Source organism: Mustelus asterias, chromosome 3 (genome assembly GCF_964213995.1).
Source record: "Mustelus asterias chromosome 3, sMusAst1.hap1.1, whole genome shotgun sequence".
Lineage (NCBI taxonomy): Eukaryota > Metazoa > Chordata > Chondrichthyes > Carcharhiniformes > Triakidae > Mustelus > Mustelus asterias.
In genome coordinates, this window is record NC_135803.1 from 141,854,243 (window position 1) to 141,879,689 (window position 25,447).

Genomic DNA, 25,447 nt, shown 5'->3' on the forward strand with positions numbered 1-25,447 from the left:
TTGGAAGTGTAATTTATGCAGCAATTATATCATAGATCATAAAATCATACAATCCCCACAGTGCAGAAGGAGGCCATTCAGCCCTTCGAGTCTACATCGACCACAATCCCATCCAGGTCTTGTACCTATTGCACAACAACAATCAACTCTTTTGTTTCTCAGGGATTCCATCAGTAGTCTTGGGAAGTCAAAAGGGTTCTACGGCCAGGAAAGATTGGGAAACCCTGCCCTAGATTATGTGCTATGATCCTGGAGTAAAATTAAACCTGCAACCTTGTGACCTGAGTCAAACTGACACTGAAATCTGTGGCCTTACTCCAGCTGTGTAGCGTTAGATTTCAGATAGATCCACATTGGAAATGTTCCGAGGGATGGAATCTGTTGCATCTGTACCTCCCAATCATTTTCCAGAGGGAAACCCAGTGAGCGAGGTAGGTCCATTCAAAATCTGCTGGCAGCAGGGAAGAAGCTGTTTTTGAGTCGGTTGGTACGTGTCCTCAGACTTTTGTATCTTTTTCCCGATGGAAGAAGGTGGAAGAGAGTATGTCCGGGTGTGTGGGGTGCTTAATTATGCTGGCTGCTTTTCCGGGGCAGCGGGAAGTGCAGACAGTGTCAATAGGTGGGAGGCTGGTTTGAGTGGTGGACTGGGCTTTGTTTACGACCCTTTGTAGTTTATTGCAGTCTTGGACAGAGCCAGAGCCATATCAAGCTGTGATGCAACCGGAAAGAATGTTTTCTATGGTGCATCTGTAGAAGTTGGTGAGAATTGTAGCGGAAATGCCAAACTTCCTTAGTCTCTTGAGAAAGTAGAGGCGCTGGTGGGCTTTCTTAACTATAATGTCCGCATGGAGGGACCAGGACAGGTTGTTGGTGATCTGGACACCTAAAAACATGAAACTCTCGACCATTTCTACTTCGTCCCCATTGATATAAACAGGGGCATGCTCTCCACTACGCTTCCTGAAGTCGATGACTATCTCCTTCATTTTGTTGATATTGAGGGAGAGATTATTGTCACTGCACCAATTCACCAGATTCTCTATCCTTTTCCCGATCTGTGTCTCATCATTGTTTGAGATCCGACTCACAATGGTGGTGTCATCAGCAAACTTGAAAATCATGTTGGAGGGGAATTTGGCCACACAGTCAGAGGTGTATAAAGTGTATAGTAAAGGGCTGAGAACACAGCCTTGCGGAGCACTGATGTTGAGGATGGTTGTGGAGGAGGTGCTGTTGCCTACCCTTACTGACTGCAGTCAGTGGGTTAGGAAGTCTAGGATCCAGTTGCACTGAGTTCAACAACTTCAGAACATGAACTCTCCCCTTCACCTTCACCCCATTTCCATTTATTTTATTTCATTCTGTTTCTTCTTACAGTGGTTAGCACTGCTGCTTCACAGCTCCAGGGTCCCGGGTTCGATTCCCGGCTCGGGTCACTGTCTGTGTGGAGTTTGCACATTCTCCTCATGTCTGTGTGGGTTTCCTCCGGGTGCTCCGGTTTCCTCCCACAGTCCAAAGATGTGCGGGTTAGGTTGATTGGCCAGGTTAAAAATTGCCCCTTAGAGTCCTGAGATGCGTAGGTTAGAGGAATTAGCGGGTAAATATGTGGGTGGGATTGTGGTCGGTGCAGACTCGTTGAGCCGAATGGCCTCCTTCTGCACTGTAAGGTTTCTATGAATTTCTATGAATTCATCTACTTTTATCATTCTTCTTTCTCTCTTCCATTGTTCCACTTTTCCATTCCTGCTCTTCCCCCCCCACTCCACCCCCCAAAAGCAGGTAGCACTCCTTTTGTTCACGCATTTCTAACAGCAAAATAATGTGTGAATTGCAACCGTTTTAAGGACCAAGAAGGCACTGAGGTGACCGGAACAGAAGGGGAGATAAATTGAAGCATTGTGGAGGGTTGGTGTGTAGAAATTCTAAAACAACATCCACTGCCCTAATGATCCTGTTCCTTTCCCATTGCCTTATGGACGGGAACGTAACCAAATATAAATTAACGCAGAAAGATGGATGGCTGCATGGTGGCACAGTGGTTAGCACTGCTGTCTCACAGCTCTAGGGTTCCATTCCCAGCTTGGGTCACTGTCTGTGTGGAGTTTGCACATTCTCCTGGTGACTGTGTGGGTTTCCTCCGGGTGCTCCGGTTTCCTCCCACAGTCCAAAGATGTGCAGGTTAGGTACATTGGCCATGCTAAATTGCCCCTTAGTGTCCCGGGATGCGTAGGCTAGGTCCAAAGATGTGCAGGTTAGGATAAATTACCCCTTAGAGTCAGAGGAATTAGCAAGGTAAATAGGTGGGGTGACGGGGGACAGGGTCTGGGTAGAAATGTTGTCAGTGCAGGCTCGATGGGCCAAATGGCCCCCTTTTTGCAACTGTAGTGATTCTGTGATTGAAAAAAAACTCTAATCTGCCCCTTTCCCTTTTGCTGGCTGCTGTGACTCTGCAACACTCCCTGTGTTTATTACTGATTGCCAAAAGTTGCATCTTTTCCCTTTGTAAAGAATAAATAAATAGTTGTTTGTTTGCAAGCATAAATCCAAAGGAGGGTCTTTAGGGAAGTAAATCACTGTGATTAAACCCAAGTAAAAGTCCCAAACAAAAAAATCACTGAATACAGCCATTAGAAGCTCAAACTGTCAGGAATAGAATGTTTTAAATGCAACTTTGTAAGTTCATAGCCAGCTTTTGAACTGCTGCCAGAGGCTGCTTCTGGTGCGCTGTCGCTTTAAGAAAATGTTGGCGACTCAAACCCCTTGAAAACTGATCTTGCTTCTGTGAGGTTTTTTTTTAAAAAAAAAAGATTTGCATTCAGTGCCCGGTGACAGATTAGCCACACACAAAACAAAAATCACACAAATTCGGCAAGCCACTCGGTGGATGGCATGTTATTTGTGGTTAATGAAGTTATTTTTTTAAAAAAACAAAAGATGCAGGGAGGTTGCAGAGAGTAGTGAAGAAAAAAAGAACAAGAAGAGGTTGTACAAGTTGGTGAGGGTTTAAAGGATTTTGCCTCCTGACTCTGCAGACTCTTATTGAAGACGGTTCCTCCACTGCTGGATTGGGGCTGTGATAGAATGAGGTGGCTCTTCCCAATCCTGCTGCTGAGCCTCCCGGGGGGAGGCTGGGGCTGTCAGCTACCCCACGACTGGAGACCACAGAGTGAGCCGTGCCGAGCTGAGCTGGCCGAAATCATCATCTACGCCAAGGTGCTGGCTGTGCACAAGGACACTTACAGCGTGTACAACTACCTGCCCTGGCAATATGACACCCACCTCTTCTACTCGGCTGAGGTCGAGCTGCTGTGTGACCAAGCCTGGGGCAGCATGTTGGAGATGCCAGCAGGCGCCAGGTTTAACCTGACCGGATTGGGATATTTCCCTTGTCACTCCTACACGGTCGTGGAGAACAACACCTACTATTTCTTCGTCAGGTAAGATTGAGGCAGTGTGGAGTGAGGGTTGGGGGGGCGGGGGGTGCAGGGAGGGAGGTGGTCTGGCTGGTCAGTAGTTCACAACAACTTGGACTTCACTCCCCCCTCCCGCCCACCCCGCACTGAGTGCCTTTCTTAGTCCAAGTACCGAGGACCAGTTTGATCCCAGTTGCAGTCAGCTGCATCCAACCTGTCCTCCTTCCATTCGGATATGTTCTGAAGTACTGTTCAAGCCGCCTTACATGGAAAAAGAAAGGCAGGATCCATTCACATTGGTGGGCATCTTTTGGACAGATGTGATTGTGCCTTAACTGTGGGATAGTAGATCTGACTGTACGTTAACTGTGAGGTAACAGGTCTGACTGTACCCTAACTGTGGAGTGACAGGTCTAACTGTACCCTAATTGTGGGGTGACAGATCTGGCTGTACCCTAATTATGGGGTGACAAATTTGACTATACCCTAACTGTGGGTTAACAGGTCTGACTTTAACCATCTGTGGGTTAACAGGTCTGGCTGTACCCTAACTCAGTAAGAGTTTTAACAACACCAGGTTAAAGTCCAACAGGTTTATTTGGTAGCAAATGCCATTAGCTTTCGGAGCTCTGCTCCTTCGTCAGATGGAGTGGAAATCTGCTCTCAAACAGGGCACAGAGACACAAAATCAAGTTACAGGTAGTTCTGTAACTTGATTTTGTGTCTCTGTGCCCTGTTTGAGAGCAGATTTCCACTCCATCTGACGAAGGAGCAGCGCTCTGAAAGCTAATGGCATTTGCTACCAAATAAAACTGTTGGACTTTAACCTGGTGTTGTTAAAACTCTTACTGTGTTTACCCCAGTCCAACGCTGGCATCTCCACATCATGTACCCTAACTGCCAGGTAACAACTCAGACTATACCGTAGCTGTGGTGTGACAGATCTGACTGTGCAGTGACAGATCTGACTGTACCCTAACTGTGCAGTGACAGATCTGACTGTACCCTAACTGTGCAGTGATAGATGTGACTGTACCTTAACTGTGGGGGTAACAGCTCTGACTGTACGCTAACTGTGGTGTGCCAGATATGACTGTACATATGAGGAATGTACTGTCTTCTTCAGTCGGGAAACCCAGTCCAGCGTCAGAGACAGCAATGTAACTTCGAAGGATCTGTCTCCCGCCAATTTTCTGCTTTAGTGGTGAACCTTCGTAACTATTTCTGCATTAGCTTATCGAAATACTTATGACAGAAATCAGGTCCATTTTGGGGCAGGGGAGTTTAATGGGGAGGTTACAATGGAGGGTGGGGAGAAGAAGATGTTCCTGTTATTTAATGATGGCGAAAGTTCTTATTTACATCTAATGGCATTGCTGCCTTATTTATGTTTATTTTGATGGCAAATAATACAGAAGTTGAAATGGTTCAGGTAATAAGTTAGAGGCTTCAATATTTCTGCTCAGTTGAGGTTTGCTGTCCTGTCACATTAATATTTTCTGTGCAACTAAATTCTAGTCACTGGAGAGACATTTCTTTCTAATGGAAAAAAGGAATGTCCTTTTGTCATTGTTTGGAGCTGGGGACACGCGGTACATGCTTCAGGTTCTCAGACTGGAATGGGAATGTTTCCGCTTGCCTGATGAAGACACTTTGCTCCATCAATCACAGATGTTTTCTTTCCTGGTGGAGATTTTTTTTCTCTGTTCATCAGAGCGAGGTGTTTATATTTGATACAGATGTTTCTCTCCATCAGAAGCAGGCGCTTCTGTTTATCTGCTGGGGATGTTTATATCTGGTGGAAATGTTTCTGTTGATCAAGCACAGATGCTTCTGTCCATCAGATGCAGCAATTTCTGTCTATCTGATGGAGATGTCCCAGTCTATTGGATGCAGAAGTTGCAGTCTATCCAATGCAGATGTTCCTATCTGATGCATAGATTTCTATCTGCTGCAGATGTTTCTGGCAACGAGATGGGCATTTTTCTGATATTTCTGACCATCTGACATTTCTGTCTCTCGAATGGAGTGGCTCTAGTCTGTATAATGCAGGTGTTTCTAGTTTTTTTTTGAAGATTTTATTTATTAGTGTCACAAGTAGGTTTCCATTAACACTGCAATGAGGTTTCTATGAAAATTCCCTAGTTGCCACAGTCCAGCGCCTATTCGGGTGCACTGAGGGAAAATTTAGCATGGCCGATGCACCTAACCAGCACATCTTTTGGACTATGGGAGGAAACCAGAGCACCCGGAGGAAGCCCACGCAGACAGTGGGAGAACATGCAGATTCCACACAGACAGTGACCCAAGCCGGGAATCAAACCCAGGTCCCTGGCGCTGTGAGGCAGCAGTGCTAATCACTGTACCACCGTGCCACCCCCCCCCCCCCTCCTCAATGAGACACTTTCTATCAATAGGCCATTTTAGCCCAACTGGTGTGATTGGAGTTGGAAGACGTTTCTCTCCATCTGATTTCAATACGGATGTTTTGGAAGTCATTTGCCCTTAAGCAATCTTGAATATGATTGATAATAAAACCGGCACTGGATTTTCTCAGAATGCGCTCCGCAATGAATTAAACAGTTATTCAAAATGTGACAAGTCAAACTGTTGTTTAGAAATTCATTTGAAAAATAATAGTGCAAGTTGATATGTTCCGATGGTGGACCTCTCTGTGACAAATACGACTGAATCTAATAATAGGTGTGGCAGATTACAGGAAAGAGTTTGCAAAAACAGTTATCAAAAGACTTTTTGATGATTTCCCTGTCTCTAGTTTTCAAGCAGCTGGAAAAATGAAATGGAAAGTTCAAAGTGGCGGCTGAAGACAGCAATCTTTCACCTGAAAATTAAATTATTCTTCGGTCTTTTAATGAAAAAGCTTTGATATGATTGCAAGTGAGAGTGTGAGCAGCCTGCATGGTTAGAATGTGCTCCGACTTGGCATTGCTGTCCCTATTATCCGCATCCCAGTGTGAGGTCAGTGGTGCTGTGAGGCTAGCACATCTTGTTCATTAACTGTGAGTTTTATTTTAAAAGGAAGTATTCCGTCATTGGATGTGGGTGTCACTGGAAAAGGCCAACCTACATTTATTGCTCATTCCTAATTGCCCTTGAGAGTGTGGTGATGTGATGCCTGCTTGAACCACTGCCCTCAGTGTGATGACGGTACTGGCACAGTGCTGTTACCGGGCATCCATGGTTTTGACTCCACAATGATGAAAGCATAGCTATAGATTTCATAGAATCATAAAATCCCTACAGTGCAGAAGGAGGCCATTTGACCCATTGAGTTTGCACCGACCACAAACCCACCCAGTCCCTATTCCCATAACCCCATGCATTTACCCTGCTAATCCCTCTGACACTAGGGTTAATTTAGCATGGCCAATCAACCTAACCCACACATCTTTGGAGTGTGGAAGGAAACCGGAGCACCCGGAGGAAACCCACACAGACATGGGGAGAACGTGCAAACTCCACGCAGACAGTGACCCAAGCCGATAATTGAACCCGGGTCCCTGTCACTGTGAGGCAGCAGTGCTAACCACAGTGCCACCAGGCTGCCCCTTTTCCAAGTCAGGATGGTGTGTGACTTGGAGGGAAAGTTGCAGGTCACGATGTTCCCATGCGCTCGCTGCTCTTGTCCTTCTAGCTGGTAGAAGTCACGGGTTTGGAAGGTGACTATCGCAGAAGTGAATTACCGCAGTGCAGCTTGTAGATGCTGCCATTGTGCACTGGTGGTGGAGGAATGATTGTTGCTTTAGGTGGTGGATGGGTGGGCTGCTGATTAAAAGTTTAAAGTTTATTTATTAGTGTCACAAGTAGGCTTACATTAACACTGCAATGAAGTTACTGAGAAAATCCCCTAGTCCCACACTCTGGCACCTGTTCGGGTACACTGAGGGAGAATTTAGCATGGCCAATGCGCCTAGCCACCCCTTTCGGACTGTGGGAGGAAACTGGAGCATCCAGAGGAAACCCACGCAGAACGTAAAAAAGCTTGCTTTGTCCTGGATGGTGTCAAGCCTCTGGAGTGTCATTGCAGCCACATTCATCCCAGGGAGTATTCTATCACACTCCCGACTTGTTGGTGTTGGAAATGCTTTGGGGAGTCAGGAGGTGCCCACTAAACACAGAACTCCCAGCCTCTAACTCGCTCTGACAGTCAAGATATTTACCAACTACAACTTTAACGTGACCAGACAGGTAGTGATCCCCAACTGTTTATGGCGGGGATTCAATGATAATAATACTATTGAACGTCAAGGTGAGGTGATGGTCATTGCTGCTACTTGTGTGGTGTGTATGTTCCTTGTCACCTCCTCCCCAAAAACTTGAATGAGGTGTTCAAGTATTGTGGCAGGCAGGTATGGACTGCATTATCTGACAAAATGCAAACAAAAGTGAACACTTCAGTCAACAGCAACCATTCCCCTTCTGACTTTAGATGGAGGGATAGCCATTGATGAAACAGCTGAAGATATGCGGGTTAGGTGGATTGGCCATGCTAAATTGCCCCTTAGTGTCAGGGGGAGGAGCTAGCTTAAATGCATGGGGTTATGGGGATAGGGCCTGGGTGGGATTGTGGTCGGTGCGGACTCGATGGGCCGAATGGCCTCCTTCTGCACTGTAGGATTCTCTGATTCTATGAAGATTATTGAGCCAAGAACACTGTCTTAAGGAACACCAGGGGCAGTGTGCTCTGCTCTGAATGAACAAGGCACTTAGTCTCCCAGCTGCCAGCTGGCATGAATTCCTCTGTATAGTTATTATCATTTTAATAGCACTCTTTAAAATTCAGTTCAATTGTCTAGTAAAACAAACAAAATTATCTCAGAAATTAATGCTCCCCCTGAGAGGATTTTGCTTGTTTTAATGGGGCAAAATGCAGTAAAAAGTATGTTTGTTTAGGGATTTCCATGGAACATGTATTTTCATATAGAGACAGATATTAACATTGTTGTTTGGCTTTTAGTTTGAAATGCAGTCCAAACCGTCAACCTGTTTTCAAAGGATTTCACCATCAAAACTGCCGAGTCCTAAATAAATTCAGATTAAAGGATATCAAAGCATGCCTTGATCCTCACCAGGTTTAATTCGCCATGCAAGGAAAGGAAAACTGTCATATAGGCAACCATATTAAAATTAGGCTTCCAGCTTTTTATTACAAGCCAACCTGGGAAACCAGGAAAAAGCTCAGCAATTGTTTCCAAAAGAGATAACAACTCAAATGTGTTACCCCAGAATTTCCTGTATTGCCTGCATTTTGCTAGATTTGCCCTTGCACAGTTAATTTCTGTGCTCAGATACAGAAGGTAAAATTAAGGAGGGAAGGTAAAGTAGGTTATAGAATAGGTTAAAAGAAATAAAGTCAACAAAGGAAAAAAAAAATCCTACAACGAAAAGCTAAAGGAATGAGATTCCACACTTGTAATTTGTAACTTCCAATGGCAGAGAGGTTGTTTGACAGTAATTAAGAGATATCACATCATTTAAAAAAGGGATTTGGATTGAATTGGACCAGCCCTAACTTTCTGTCGTGAGCTTAGTCCATATCTATGATACAAGTGCAGGAACTTTACATCTTTCAATATATTTGAATGGGGAGTCAGATGATGAGAGACTTTTTACACACACTCTAAAGCAGAACAGCTCACCAAGGCCAACAACTTGGGGATTTTGCATTTAACTGTCCATTTGCACTTACCTGAAATTTCTGTCTGGCTTGTGTATAGATAATGTTCCACACTATTATCCTCACTAGTACAGTAAATTCTGACCTAATATTTAAATACATTGAAAGTGCAGTGGGATACCAGCTTCTCATAACTTAATATGCTTGTACAAGAGAGATTTTGGAAAATCTGCAGAGAATTTCACTTATTTCATGCAGAGTGGTGGCACAGTGGTTAGCACTGCTGCCTCACAGCATCAGGGACCCATGTTCCATTCCCAGCTTGGGTGACTGTGCGGAGTTTGCACGTCTCTCCGTGTTTGCGTGGGTTTCCTCCAGGTGCTCCAGTTTCCTCCGACAGTCCAAAAGACGTGCCGGTTAGGTGCATTGGCCATGCTAAATTTTCCCCCCCGTGTACCCAAACAGGTGCCAGAGGGTGACGACTAGGGGGTTTTCACAGTAACTTCATTACAGTATTAATGTAAGCCTACTTGTGACGGTAATAAATGAACTTAAAGAAGTTGTTTTGAATATATTGTGGTGTTCTTCTGCTAAACCTGATTGGTAACTTGTTTTAAAGCCATGGATATGTTCTGCTGTATAACATGGAGGCACACTTCTCTCCCTCTCCCAGATGATGCTGGAGCTCTCCATTCCTCACTTTCATTTGTTTAAATGGTTATTTGTCTCCTCAACTCAGTTTTTTCTCCTTCAGTTCAAATTTGTGTTGCATTCTTCTCCTTTCCCCTCTAGTTCATGACAGTCACCCTTCACCCTTCTGACCTTAAGCCGCTGACTAGCCACACATGTATTTTTATCGTGCTTTTCGAGGCCAGAGATCTTCGCAGAAGGAACACTGAATGCAAAGCATAAAGTAGAACCAAAACCCTTCTCTCTTTCCTCAGGGATGGGAACAGCCACAGCTCCAGCTCATTACTGAATACTGCTCCATGGTTATTATTAAAGAGGCTAGCATTGGAACATCAGACCAGCAGCACAGGTCAACAGGTTAATGCTACTTTGCTAGGTTGTCATGACTGTACGAGACTAACTCAACTGAGAGATTAGGCCTGAAGCTTTATTTACTATGAATATTGGCCTTCTATTTCCGGCCTCTACTGTTTTTGCAACTATTAAAAGGTTATATCAGTGCCAAAATGATTTAATAATGATGTACAAGACTAGCGTCGCTAAATCCATTCTTCACAACAGACTCTTAACGATTCATCAGCTTATTATTCTACCAACATAACACAATATTGGCAAATCAGATTGCATTTGCAATATCAAAGTGATATCAGCCAAGAACCTCCGCATGAGCTTATAACCAGACAGTGCTAATTGTTGTCACATTGATATTAATTGCATCATACTTCTTAGTAGAATGTTCATTAATAAGAACAATCATACCACATGATTACTTGCCTCCTCAGTTTAAAGTTTATTTGTTAGTGTCACAAGTAGACTTACATTAACACTGCAATGAAGTTGCTGTGAAAATCCCCTAGTCGCCGCACTCCGGCGCCTGTTCGGGTACACTGAGGGAGAATTTAACATGGCCAATGCACCTAACCAGCACGTCTTTTGGGACTGTGGGAGGAAACCGGAGCACCCGGAGGAATCCCACACAGACACAGGGAGAATGTGCAGACTCCGCACAGTGAGGCTCATATCACAGTTCCAATATGACAACACCACAGGGAGACAAGCTGATGTTGCGCAAGATGACTTCGCAGTGCACATTGTGAGTTTAAAACAAATGATTTGGAATGCACAGCATTACTATATGAAAATTGGAGTCAATTTCTGTATGATCTAAAAAGCATTGTTTCGGGTTATTTCTACAAACCGCTGTCCCTCAAGTTGCATTTGAGTGAGCCCTACTTATTGACAAATTATGTTTTGATGCATTTACAGGGATATGTAGCAATCATCTAATTCCTGTTTATTTTGAACAAGGCAGCCAAGTTTTAGAATTAACTGTCTCCTTCTTTCAATAAAATCTCTCAACGGATTTGGTCAAATTTTGTCTCAAAACATATGGTAACATATCATCAATCATGCAGCGAGACCACTGGGTCGAGCGTGGAGCATTAATCACAGAATGCGACCACCCACTAATCCCATCAATCACACGGCAAAACTGCTGGATAGGACATCGCGTACCAAGTAACATTAAATTACTGAATAATCATGTGTTATTTCTGCCTCCATTAATTAGTTGATGGTTAAAATTTTCTTTATACTGATCCAAAAATGATATCTGAAGGAATATTTTGGAACAAAGCTCCACAATCCATCATTAAAGTTTCTAAGGGCTGAATTTTTGAAGTCCTTAAGCAGGGTTGTACGATATATATTTGTTCACTATTAATATTACAAGAGAACAGAAGCCAGTATGAATCAAGATTAAAGCAAATTGCGGTGGATGCTGGAATCCGAAACAAAAACAGAGAATGCTGGAAAATCTCAGCAGGTCTGACAATATCTCTGCAGAGAGAGAACAGAGCCAACGTTTCGAGTCTAGATGATCCCAGACTTGAAATGCTAACCCAGTATGAATCAAGATGTTCCAGAAACTGTGTGGGATATTTTGGCAGGCAAGGGGATTCATAGAATCTCTAAAGTGTAGAAGAGCTCATTCAGCCCATTGAGTCTGTACTGACTCTCTGACAGAATATCTTACCCAGGCCCTCCCCTCTGCCCTATCCCCGTAACCCCACACATTTCCTACGGCTAATCCATCTAACCTATACATCTTGGGACACTAAAGGGCAATTTAGCATGGCTAATCCACCTAAACTGCTCATTCTTGGAGTGTGGGAAACCCACGCAGACACGGGGAGAATGTGCAAACTCCACACAGCCAAGAATTGAACCTGGGTCCCTGGCACTGTGAGGCAGCAGTGCTAACCACTGTGCTACTGTGCCGGGTTGGGTAAGGGTACTCAGTTAAAGAGCCTCAGCAAAGACTGCTGTTGCTATAGTTGGGTTCCTGAACTGCTCCATCTCCTGCCAATTCAGCAGGGACCATCAGCTAAAAATTCCATCCAGTATCTTTAAGTAATCTGTGTTTACATGATTGGGATAATTTGTAAGCGATCTGTTTTCTGCACACTGGATGGCTTTGCACTCTTCCCAAATGGCCACAAGTTTAATGTAGACCAGCATGTTAAAACATCTCAAATAGTTACTGAGAATTAAATGGAATTAGAAAGCATAAAACAACTTACCAAACACTATCTAATAGGATTAAAGATGGGGTTGTTTAAGTGCCAAGATGCCATTTCTGGGACGTTGGCCTTCTTTAACCAATGGTGGTCTGAATCGGCATTGAAGAAAATCTGGATATCTCTCAGGCCTTATTACAGATTTCCATATTCTAACTTCACACATTGTAACATGGTAAAGAGAAAGTTAGGCCTTAAGCTACCAGGCTATCTGATTTAGGCCATGTTGGTATAGTGGTAAACAAAGTAAGAAGTCTCACAACACCAGGTTAAAGTCCAACAGGTTTATTTGTATAGTGGTGAGCATAGTTGCCTTCCAAGCAGTTAACCCGGATTCGATTCCCAGCCATCGCACTGACGATCGGATTTAGGATCACTCAGACTAACAATCTTTATCCAACTGTTGCAGCAACCAGCTACTGAAACAGATCCATAAAACATGCAGTTTAATTAGGGCAGAAATTTGGAAAGGGTAGGCATCTCTTCTCACAGAAACTGTGTGTAACATCTGCCCCGATGGTCCCTTGAAATGAGGACAGCATTTTTGTTTGATTTTCCACCCTAAAGAGAGAAAGATCTTACATTGAGTATGTTTCACATTTTCTGGACAGCCCAAAATGCATTGCAACCAATTAATTTACTTTTGAAATGTAATTATTATTCATGGAATCATAGAATCCCTACAGTACAGAAGGAGGCCATTCGGCCTATCGAATCTGTACCAATCCAGGCCCTATCTGTACCACCCAGGCCCTATTCTCGTAACTCGACACTTTTACCTTGCTAGTCTCCCTGACACAAGGGTCAATTTTTGCATTACCAATCAACCTAACCCACACATATTTGGACTGTGGGAAGAAACCGGAGCACCCGGAGGAAACACACGCAGACACGGGGAGAACGTGCGAACCCCACACAGACAGTGACCAAGGCTGGAATCGAACCTGGATCCCCGGCGCTGTGAAGCAGCAGTGTGCTAACGACTGTGCCACCGGGCCGCCCTACCACTGTGCCACCATGCCGCCCTATTGAAACACTGACAAGCACAGACAATAGCCATTTGGTAAGGTCGCAGATATAGCAACCAATTGAATGACCAAATGATCCGATTCTGATGAAAAAAGAATGTTGGAAAAGGTATCAGACTGCTCTACCCTACTGCCAACAGTGGCATAGAATCTTTTACAACCACGTAAAGGAGCAGATAGATTCTCAGCTTACCATCTCACCTGAGAGACGGCATTTCTGACATTGGGGCACCACTCAGTATTGCACTGGAATCTCTTTCTGGAACTGGGGTTTGAACCCATATCCTTCTGACTACAGAAATAAAAATTCTCTCAATTGAACCAAGATTACATTAGTGGACTTCCTCCCTGTGCATTAAGACTGATCTCGGTCTTTTCTCCTTGGAGAGACGTAGGATGAGAGGAGACCTAATAGAGGTATATAAGATGTTGAGAGGCATAGATCGGGTGGACTCTCAGAGGCTTTTTCCCACGGTGGAAATGGCTGCTACGAGAGGACACAGGTTTAAGGTGCTGGGGGGTAGGTACAGGGGAAATGTTAGGGGGAAGTTTTTCACACAGAGGGTGATGGGCGAGGGGAATCGGCTGCCATCAGTGGTGGTGGAGGCAAACTCAATAGGGTCTTTTAAGAGACTCCTGGATGAGTACATGAGACTTAATAGGATGGAGGGTTATAGGTAGGCCTAAAAGGTAGGGATATGTTCGGCACAACTTGTGGGGCCGAAGGGCCTGTTTTGTGCTGTAGTTTTCTATGTTTCTAAACCTGCAGGTTGGTCTTCGGTCTTCTATTTTGCGTGCCATACTTTAGGAAGGATGTCATGGCGATGAAACTTGTGCAGAAAAGATTCATTAAGTTTATAACTTGGCAACAAAAGTTATTATTACTGTTGAAAACGGAATATTTTCCACTATTTTCACTTTCAATTTCAGACTTTCGTCACGTGCAGTATTTTGCTTTTGAACTAATATTACCATGCCCAATTCTAAATATAAGTATTGAACATTTTATGGCCCTCAGTGTAGAAGCAGCAACTATCCAAGCTCTTCAGAAAATGTGACAAATGTTCTTACCCAATCCCCACCTCAGAGATACTGGCTCTTTCTTCCTCTTCTTTACGTCTTTCCTGAGAAAACATAGAATCATAAAATCCCTACAATGCAGGGGGAAGCCATTCGGCCCAATGAGCCTGCACTAACAACAATCCCACCCAGGCCCAATCCACATAACCCCAAGCATTTCCCCCAACACTCGGGGGCAATTTAGCCAATCAACCTAACTTGCACGTGCCATGGGTGGCACAGTGGTTAGCACTGCTGCCTCACATTGCCAGGGACCTGGGTTCGATTCCCAGCTTGGATCACTGTCTGTGTGGAGTTTGTACATTCTCCCCATGTCTGAGTGGGTTTCCTCCAGGTGTTCCAGCTTCCTCCCACAGTCCAAAGATGTGCAGGTTAGGTGGATTGGCCCCTACTAAATTGCCCCTTAGTGTCAGGGGAACTAGCTAGGGTAAATGCATGGGGTTATAGGGATAGTGCCTGAGTGGGATCGTAGTCAGTGCAGACTCAATGGGCTGAATGGTCTCCTTCTGCACTGTATGATTCTATGGTTCTATGATCTTTAAAACAATCTCCGCCCTTCCTCCTGCCCTGTTACTCCTCTGAAACTAAGCCTATTAGTTTATTTGTAACTGAACCATTGGTTCATGGTGTCCAAAGAAGTCAAATTCTATTTCCTGCACATGCAAAAATAAGTATCGTCCATTATTGCTATTTCATCAAATTTCTCGCACGTGCTGGAGGGAATTTGAGGTGAAATATATATCTGAGGTTCTCAATAGAAGTGCCGTCAGCCACTGCAATGCTACAATGCTTTAACATACAGCAAGCGGTATTGTGTAGTAGACACCTTGTCAATTTCTCGCAAAGCATTATGAAATTTCATTCTATTTCAGGCTGGATGAGAATTACAACATTGTGCCGCATGGAATCAATTTCCAGGATCCAATTTTTCTAGATACCACCGAGAACAAGCGGATGTTTGCAAGTCTCTTCCAGTTCTCTAACTGTACCAGTGGCACCCATCATCACATCTACACATCGGAATGGGAACTGCAAGAGGATAACCGGGTAGGGCTATATTGAATAATTAAAATACCTTGCATAGGGTCTAATAGAGCAGGGTTCTGCATGCACTCATTCCATGCTAAAAGGGTGTAACAGCTGGTTAGTAGGCATCTCGGGTCTTGCCTATTACATAAGCAAATCAGGGGCTTAATGCTGATTTGGATCTCAGTGTTAAATTGGACTGCAAATAACCTCATCTTCTCTCATGTATGGTATAGTCAGTTTCTCCAGGTGCCCAGCGCTATCCTTAAATAGACTACTGAAACTGTCAGCAAAAAGGTAAGTCTAGTGTCATTTTATTTTCCTTACTGTGGAGCCATGAGGAGCGGGATTCCTTCTCAACCACCCCACTTCCGTCCCCTTTTCCCCTGACCCCAGCCTGGATGCATCCCAATTCCTAGGATCTTTGCCATGCCACATTTTTCATACCACAACGCCAGAAACATCATATGTCTGTGATACACAAAATTACAATTGGCCCATAACAGTGGCATAGTGGTATTGTCACCGGACTAGTAACCCAGAGACCCAGGGAAAGAGCTGCGGACCTGGGTTCAAGACCCACCATGGCAGATGGTGAAATTTGAATTCAATTTAAAAAATCTGGAATTAAAAGATGACTTGAAACCATCGTCAATTGTTGGAAAAACCCATCTGCTTCACTAATGTCCTTTAGGGAAGGAAATCTGCCATCCTTACCTGGTCTGGCCAACATGTGACTCCAGAGCCACAGCAATGTGATTGACTCCTAATTGCCCTCTGAAATGGGGGCAGTTAGGAATGGGCAATAAATGCTGTCCCAGCCAGCGATGTCATATGCCGAAAATGAATTTAAAAAAGTTGGCTGTTAAGTGAGCACAGGTCCAATTGATTGGGGCGGCATGGTAGCACAGTGGTGGGGCCGCACGGTAGCACAGTGGTTAGCACTGCTGCTTCACAGTGCCAGGGACCTGGGTTCGATTCCTGGCTTGGGTCACTGTCTGTGTGGAGTTTACACATTCTCCTTGTGTCTGCGTGGGTTTCCTCTGGGTGCTCCGGTTTCCTCCCACAGTCCAAGAGATGTGCAGGGTAGATTGATTGGCCATGCCAAAATTGCCCCTTAGTGTCCTGAGATGCATAGGTTAGAGGGATTAGCAGGTGGATATGGGGGTAGGGCCTGGGTGGGATTGTGGTCGGTGCAGACTTGATGGGCCAAATGGCCTTTTTCTGCACTGTAGGGTTTCTATGATTCTATGTTAAAAGATTAATAAAAGATTAGTAAAGTTAATAAATAAATGAGAGCAACCAGCAGAAAGCAAAACAACGGAATCCCTCATATTTGTAAAATAAAACCTATCCTTTAGCAAGTGCAAAAGAACCAAATTATTTCTTAACACAATTCTTGTGAATGCAAGTGTCACGCAAGGCAGAGAGAAGGAGAAGCACATCATTGACATAACAGGGAATTGGAGGTTTGGGGAGGAATTATCAAGCTTCACACTTTCTGCAGGTTTTGCAAAGTTTGGGAAATAGTGAGTGGGAATTAGGAGCTGGTGGCTGTTTCAACATTCATAACATTTATACCTTCATAAGTCAGTCAACGCCGCAGTAAGTTTGTTGTGTGAAAGTGAGGGGTGAACTGCTGTCAACATTAAGGTGCAAAGGAGACTCAATAGATGTGAAAAACTACATAGGAAAGCTACTAGTGCCATTATTGTGTACAGTTTACTTCCTTGTAATCTGATGACAGGCTTCTGGTATTCTGACACCTCAAGAATCCATGGTGCTTTTTCTTTAATCCTTTCATCTACAAATTGCTCTCTTTACCATGCTCAATATATGCATACCTTTTATGAATTTGGTCTTTTGTTTAATCCAACCTTTGAGCTTGTTGAATAGCCTCTGGTGGTCAATAAGACCTTGCAGTATTTTTTTTTGATGTTAATGGGACTGAGGAGAGGGCAATTATTTCCCCAGAGTTTGGGTTCTTTTCTCCGCTCTCCAACCCAGTGCCCTGACATGCGAAGCACAGGCACACTATCCCAAGGCTGCGGAATGACTCAGCCAAAACAGAAAAGCCCCTGACTGGAGCCGAACCATCCAAAGTCATTCCACATTGCTGAGGAATTTAAATAAACCAGTGGTCTGGCACCAGGAGTTCTGGTTTTATGCATTTACAAAGCAAATTTGAAAAGCATGTTCCAGTGTAGCATTCACTTGGAAAATAACAACTGCAGTGTTGTTTGCGAGAGAAGAATCTACTTTAAATTCTGCCTGGTTGTCTCTGTACAAGGGATCTCTGCTTTCAACTTTTCAAGCTATTAATTTTGGTTGATGTGTTTAGTTTAAACTCAGGGTACCGGGATATTTATAACTTTCACCAGTGATCTGACTCTGTTGTAGGGGGTTGGGGTGGAAGGGTGGGGAGGGTGTACATTTTCAAAGGAGGAATTTAAAAAGAAATTTCTAAGATATCTTCCCAGAGCCAAAAGAAATTTTAGTTTCACCTTCCAACCTGTTTCTCAGTAAGAAAGGGAGATGTTAGGACAAAAATTGAAAAATAATTGTCATCGCTGGCTTACCTCTTGACAGTAAGAAGTCTCACAACACCAGGTTGTGAGGGAGCTTCATCAGGTGACTGGAGATTAGTTCCACTCACCTGATGAAGAAGCAGCGCTCCGAAAGCTTGTGATTCCAAATAAACCTGTTGGACTTTAACCTGCTGTTGTGAGACTTCTTACTGTGCCCACCCCAGTCCAATGCTGGCATCTCCACATCAATGTTACCTCTTGACATTTACCTGCTCTAGTTTTCAGGTGGACCTCAGCCTAGGTAGTCACACACCTGCCAGAAACAGGCAGGGTCCTCCTAAATATATCTCAGTGAGGATGTTGTTTAGTTTCAAATTTTCATTTAAATCAGGATTCATCTGATATTTCATCAACCCATCCACAAATCATGGAAGGAGGCCACCATTTAAACAAGATTATTATTAGCTATAGATGAGTCAAGCTGGAAGAATTTCTTATATTTACATTTTTTCATTATTTTTAAGGTTTTAATCACTTATTTAGGTTCAATTCTTCACCGGCTTTATGGGTTCTTTGTAATTCCTTGCCACTTCAATTTGTTGCTCTGTTTACCTTCCAACCTTTGCCATCCTTCCCTTTAAGGTATTGCTTCAATGTTTGGCAAAGCAGCTTTTGGGTGTGATGCACTGTCAACACTCAGAGACGGAATCTGGAATAATAGGCTTTTATTAACTATAAAAGGGAACTAACTCTACAGTAAACTCTCACCGAGGGACCGGACCAGAATGAGGCAAAGGGGAGGAGCAGCCACCTTTATACCCCAGTGAACAGGGGAGGAGCCTCAGGCAGCACCGGTAGGGGTATGTCCAGTCACCAGAACATAACGGTGGTTAGCAGAACATAACAGTGGTTATCAGGACATAACAGTGGTTTACCACAGGATGGCACAGTGGTTAGCACTGCTGCCTTACAGTGCCAGGGGCCCCGGTTCAATTCCGGCCTTGAGTGAATGTGTGGAGTTTGCAATTCTCCCAGTGTCTGCGTGGGTTTCCTCCGAGTGCTCCGGTTTCCTCCCACAGTCCAAAGATGTGCAGGTTAGGTGGACTGGCCATGCTAAATTGCCCCTCAGTGTCCAAAGATGTGTAGATCAGGTGGATTAGCCATGGCAAATGCATGGGTGACAGGGATAAGGTAGGATGTGGGCCTGGGCAAGGATGCTATTTCAGAGAGTCAGTGCAGACTCAATGTGCCAAATGGTCTCCTTCCGCACTGTAGGGATTCTATGGATTTTCCACCCTCCGACAAAGCGAGCTGCTATTCCCATCATTAGCAGCAGTTTTCCTATTCAGTGAGAATGAGACTCAAGCATGAAAATCGATCGGGTCTCCTGCTGATGATATCAGGGGAGTGGATCAGAACCTCCCCACCACAATCCATCCATTGAATGCAGAAGCAAAGTTGACCCTGGTAGATTAAGTGGTCTTTGATTCATTTCTGAGAAATCAGGGAAGAAGCCTTGAAAATGAATGGGCCTTCTGGTCTACTCTACTCCAAGTCTGTCAGGTGGTAGGGGCTGGTACTTTGGAAATACCAGGGAGTGGTGGTGTCTGAATAGTTTCAAGAAGACCCTGTCTGGGGTGGAATCTCTGTCCCCTGCATCAGAGTACTGACTTCCTGAGAGGTACATGGGCCTCATCAGTGGGATTCAGGCTGTGGTTGGGGCCTGGATCCCTGAAGATTGGAGCGAAGGAGAGTTAGAAAATAAATCAATATTTTTAATTTGACAGAATGGACGGATTTTCATCATTGAGGTGGATAGCGGGAGTTGGGAAAATTCCCAGTCAGCCCACCTCAGGAAAAAGTGCCTACAAGGACAGGATTTTCATTGTGGGGGTCGGGTACAGGCCCATAACATCAAGTCTCGCCTTGATGGTACGGGACTTCACCCCAGTTAAAATAAGAGCAAGGTCCGCCCCTCACACCCTTCACCCCCACACACTCCCCAGGCCCCATCCATACCATCACATATCCCCCACTAGCCACCCCCTATGGCCTTTCATGACCCTAACCTGAAGTATGCCCCCATCCACCCCTATGGCCCCTTATGCTCCCCATGCCAAGATATACCCACCAAACAAATTCAATGGCCCCTCATGCCCCCATGCCAAGCAATGACACCTCTATGCCCATTCACCCATTAAAAAATGTATAGAAGCAATTAAGCCAACAGCGACAGTGTGATGTGTAAGAATGAACTTTTTAAAAAATCATGCGTTGATAACTTTCCACTCAAATGGATTTCTGGACTCTAACCAAGCTTACATAATGAAGACAATGCATACTAAATGGTCCCATTTTAAAAGGGGTGCGGGAATAGAGAGTTTGGGATGTTTGTACACCAATATTTGAAGGTGGCACAACAGGCTAACAAAGCAGTTAATGAAGCATAAGAGGTGCTGGGCTTTTTAGATAAAGGCACGGTGTATAGCGGCCAGAAAGTTAAGCTCAACCATTATTAAACAGTCATTTGGCATTGTTCTCCTTGAAGCAAAGAAGGCAAAGAGGTAAGTTTCTAGAGGTGTTTTAAACCATGAAGGATATGGACAGAATGCATAATCAGAGCAACTGTTTCCGATGGCTGAATTGTCACAATGAGAGATGGGAATGTGGGAAGGGTTGCCTGGGTGGGCATAGATTCAATGATAGAGAATAGGATCAATACTGAAAGAGAAATCATTGCACAGTTATGGAGAAAAGGTAGGGGAATGCAACCATCTGGATTGCTCATTGCTTAAAAGTTTATTTATTAGTGTCACAAATAAGCTTACATTAACACTGCAATGGAGTTACTGTGAAAATCCCCTAGTCGCCACATTCCGGTGTGTGTTTGGATACACTAAGGGAGAATTTAGCATGGCCAATTCACTTAACCTGCACATCTTTCGGACTGTGGGAGGAAACCGGAGCACCCGGAGGAAACCCACGCAGACACGGGAAGAGTGTGCAGACTCCGCACAGGCAGTGACCCAAGGTTGGAATCAAACCCGGGTCCCTGGCATTGTGAGGCAGCAGTGCTCACCACTGTAAAAGGCTGTTGCAGCCTTGATGGACTAAATGACCTCCGACATGCAATACTATTCTATCTACTTGATATGTAAAGAAAGCACAGGATCCTCCAGCCCCACCGTGGTGGGAGTTGCGCGGGGGATGCAGCCAGCCGGCTAAAAATCCATTGACCTTCGTCGAGAGTGGACAATCCCGGTGGTGGGCAGGGCTGGAAAATCCCAGCTTTCTTGCCAGTATATTGGTCAATATTTATTCCTTAACCAAGAGTTAAAACAGATGATCTGGCCGGTTTGTTGGTCACTCTTTGTCAGTCTTTGTTCAGTGACTGCCACATTTATAAAAGTGACTACACTTCAAAAGCACTCCAATTGCTAAAATGTACTTTGTGACATCCTGAAACACTGTATAAATGTAAGTAAAAGTGCTTTATAGAAAAGCACTTTGTACATAGTGATAAGCAAAACATGCAGTAAATATGCTGGTTGGGATTTTATATGAAGGCAGTGACTCAGCCCACTGGCTAGAAAGTCGGGGGCAAACATGCCCTGGAACTCATGGTTCAATTCTACGTTGTTTTCACTCTTAAAACAGGATTTTTAAAAATTCCAACATGGGATGTGGGTACCACTGACTGGTCCAGCACTTATTGCCAATCCCCAAATTACCCTTGTACTGAGTTACTTGCTAGCCCATTTAAGAGTCAACCACATTGCTGAGGGTCTGGACTGGGTAAAGACGGCAGAATATCTTTTCCAAAGGACATTAGTGAACCAGCTAGGTGTTTGCGACAATCGATTCAAGGTCATCATGAGACTTTAATTCCAGATTTTTAAAAAATTGAATTCAAACTTCACCATCTGCCAAGGTGGATTCAAACCCTGGTCCCCAGAAGCATTATGGCGTGCCTCTGGATTAATAGTGTAGTGACAATACCTCTATACCACCACCTTGCCTCCCAAGAAGCCCCTGGCGAACTCGAGGGCTTTGGTCCCAGCAGTGCCACCTGCACTGTGGCCACTTCTGGGATTGCAGCCAGTCCCACAGCGACAGTCCAGAGTGCAGGTAAATAGTCCTGGGGATCATCAGTAAGTTCCCAGCGAGATGGAGGGGGGGGCTGATTTTGACAAGAGGGAGATCTCTTTTGGCAGAGGTGGCCCCTGCCGATAAAGGGGATCACTCCCTGGGCCACAGGGTGCCTGATCAGGTGGGATTCCTCACCCAAAGCCCCAGGGAGTGGTAAAATACCAGTGGCGGCAGGAAGAAGCCCTCAAGTGACCATTGATTGGCCACTTAAGAGCCTCAACTGGCCTAAGGGCAGGTGGGTCCCCCACCACCTACCTCACTGCTGATAAAATAGCAGCAGAGGTGGGAAGACAATGGACCCAGCACCCCCTGACATCCCACCCAGTTTGATGTCTCCCAACCTGCTCCCAATGGGCTGAGGTAGAAAATTCCAGCCGCTGTATTGTATAAAAAGGCAGCTGGTGCGGAGGCGATGGATGGCCTTGTGGTATTATCGCTAGACTATTAATACAGAAACTCAGCTAATGTTCTGGGGACCTGGGTTCAAATCCCACCACGGCAGATGGTGGAATTTGAATTCAATAAAAAAAATCTGGAATTAAGAATCTACCGATGACCATGAAACCATTGCCGATTGTTGGAAAAACCCATCTGGTTCACTAATGTCCTTTAGGGAAGGAAATCTGCCATCCTTACCTAGTCTGGCCTACATGTGACTCCAGAGCCACAGCAATGTGGTTGACTCTCAACTGCCCTTGGGCAACTAGGGATGGGCAATAAATGCTGGCCAGCCAGAGACGTCCATGTCCCATGAAATTTAAAAAATTAAATTCAATTAATGAAATCTGGAATTTTACAAACATCGCTGCAAAGATGGAATGCCACCAGAATGTCCAGAGACCAATTTCCTTCCTAATAGTATTCCATAAAATGGCAAAGCTATTAAAATGATAAGATTGAGGGCTCTTTCTCCAAACTATACTTTATGTACCTTAAAATAGTGTTTTATGATATTCGTAATGAACATAATGGGTCTAGAGAGTATTTTCCACAATGTAGGAATGATACATGCTGATGTTCCAGCAAACATACCAATTCACAAAGTGCAATCCAGAACCCAGCAGCATGTTCTCCAGAGGCATAGTTTGGAACTCAGGAAGATAACTTTGTAGAGTACACGGTTCGGAACTGAGGGACATACCTGTGCAGAGGAGACAGTTCAGAAGCCAGGAGTATATAGCTATGTAAACAGCACAGTCCAGACTCTGTGGAAATTGTCTCCATTTAGAAAATGCTCTAAAGAAAATGGAAAAATGTCAAATGTGTTTTTCTTGGCTGCAGTATAGAGACCTTACGCAGTTCCTGCAGAATGTTTTAATCTCTGATAAGGATCAATGGATTTGAAGAGGAAACATTTGTCTTTGATTTTATCTGTGTTTGACTATAGAATGTGGATTGATCACATCCTGCTTAAGGACTATATATTTATTTAAGTGCAGCACACAGTTTCATATAGATGCTGATAAATTAATCACCCTTCCAGAGGCTCCCATCAAAACTATCGAATAGTTCTGAAACACGTGCAATAAAGTGGCTACAATGTCATTTCTGATAGTAAGGAGCTGATTTGTGATATGGGGAGGTTGGAGTGATTGGATAACTCCGTGCAAATATATGGGATTGAATCCATAAATAGTAAGGAATTAAATAGGTCACTGTAAATATTGGGGGGTGGAATTGCCACATGGGGACTGAGTTACCATTGTAATGTAGATGGGCCAAGTCATTCATTGTAGCGAGGGATTCATTGCAATAAGGGGGTCATGTACCATTCACTCCAATGTGGGGAATTTAATGAATTACTGTGTAATGGGGGCTGAATCCACTGTTGTAACATTGAAATGATGTGGAGATGCCGGCGTTGGACTGGGGTAAACACAGTAAGAAGTTTAACAACACCAGGTTAAAGTCCAACAGGTTTATTTGGTAGCAAATAAACCTGTTGGACTTTAACCTGGTGTTGTTAAACTTCTTACTGTAACATTGAAAAGCAGAATAGAACTGGAAATCTAAAACAGAAACTGAGAACGCTCAGCAGGGTTATGGCATCGGCCTGAAGTGTGAACTTTGTTTCTCTCCACAGATGCTGCCATAACCTGCTGAGTATTTCCAACATTTTTAAAGTTTATATGTTCGTGTGACAAGTAGGCTTACATTCACACTGCAATGTAGTTACTGTGAAAATCCCCCAGTCGCCACACCCCAGTGCCTGTTTGGATACGCTGAGGGAGAATTTAGCATGGCCAATGCACCTAACCAGCATATCTTTCAGACTGTGGGAGGAAACCGGAGCACCCAGATGAAATCCACGCAGACACGGGGAGAATGTGCAGACTCTGCACAGACAGTGACCCAAGCTGGGAATTGAACCTGGGTCCCTGGTACTGTGAGACAGCAGTGCTAACCACTGTGCTGCCCCAGTTTTCAGTTTTATTTCAATAATTGTAATGTGACCAGTTAACCATTTGATATAATATGGTGGGTGGGCAGGGAGAACTGAATCATCAATGCACAAAGAAGAGAACCAAGTCTATCAGAGTATTGCTGGGGATGCTCATAAATTCATAAGATATAGAAGCAGAATTAGGCCATTCGGCCCATCGAGCCTGCTCCGCCATTCGATCATGGCTGATATGCTCCTCATCCCCATTTTCCTGCCTTCTCCCCATAACCCTTCAACCCATTACCAATTACAAATCTGTCTATCTCCTCCTTAAATTTACTCACTGTCCCAGCATCCACCGCACTTTGGGGCAGCGAATTCCACAGATTCACAACCCTTTGGGAGAAGTAGTTTCTCCTCAACTCTGTTTTAAATTTGCTATCCCTTATCCTAAGACTATGACCTTTTGTCCGAGAATGCTAGCAGGCGCTGTGAATGACTTGCTGTAATAGGGAAGAATAGAAGCAGTTGCTATGCTGTTTGTGGAAAGTTATATGTCAATTGGACAATTCAATTGCCCCCGAAAATGGAATTGCATTGCACGATTAACTCAGCCATTCAAAGCAATGCAGGCAGCATGCAAACTGGGTGCTGCCTGCTAATTATGATGGTGCATGCAGCCCAACTGTAAATGTGCCACTGAGTGGCTGCAAGCCTCAGCTGGGACCCAAACCTGTGTGACATTAGCACCACCTAAAGCCAATCTGCATTACTTAAAACCAGAGCGTACCTCTTAAAGTGGATCAAGCACTGGAACTGTTGGTAGAAGACAGTCTGAGTAGGAAGAGAGTGTGCTTCAGGGTTCCCTGTTGCAGCACTGAACACATTAATGCAAAAGTCAGACAGGAGAGGAGAGAAGTCCTCTTCCCTCAG

General features: G+C 44.3%; 1 protein-coding gene across 1 annotated transcript in view; it reads left to right on the forward strand.

Annotated features, from left to right (window-relative positions):
- Window positions 1–2,857: 2,857 nt before the first annotated feature.
- Window positions 2,858–25,447, forward strand: part of LOC144491664 (coiled-coil domain-containing protein 3-like) — a 30,971-nt gene continuing 8,381 nt past the window's right edge. The window contains exons 1-2 of the mRNA XM_078209824.1: window positions 2,858–3,437; window positions 15,301–15,475. Of these exons, the coding sequence (XP_078065950.1) occupies window positions 3,082–3,437; window positions 15,301–15,475 (531 nt within the window). The 5' untranslated portion in view covers window positions 2,858–3,081. The remainder of the gene's footprint in view (window positions 3,438–15,300; window positions 15,476–25,447) is intronic.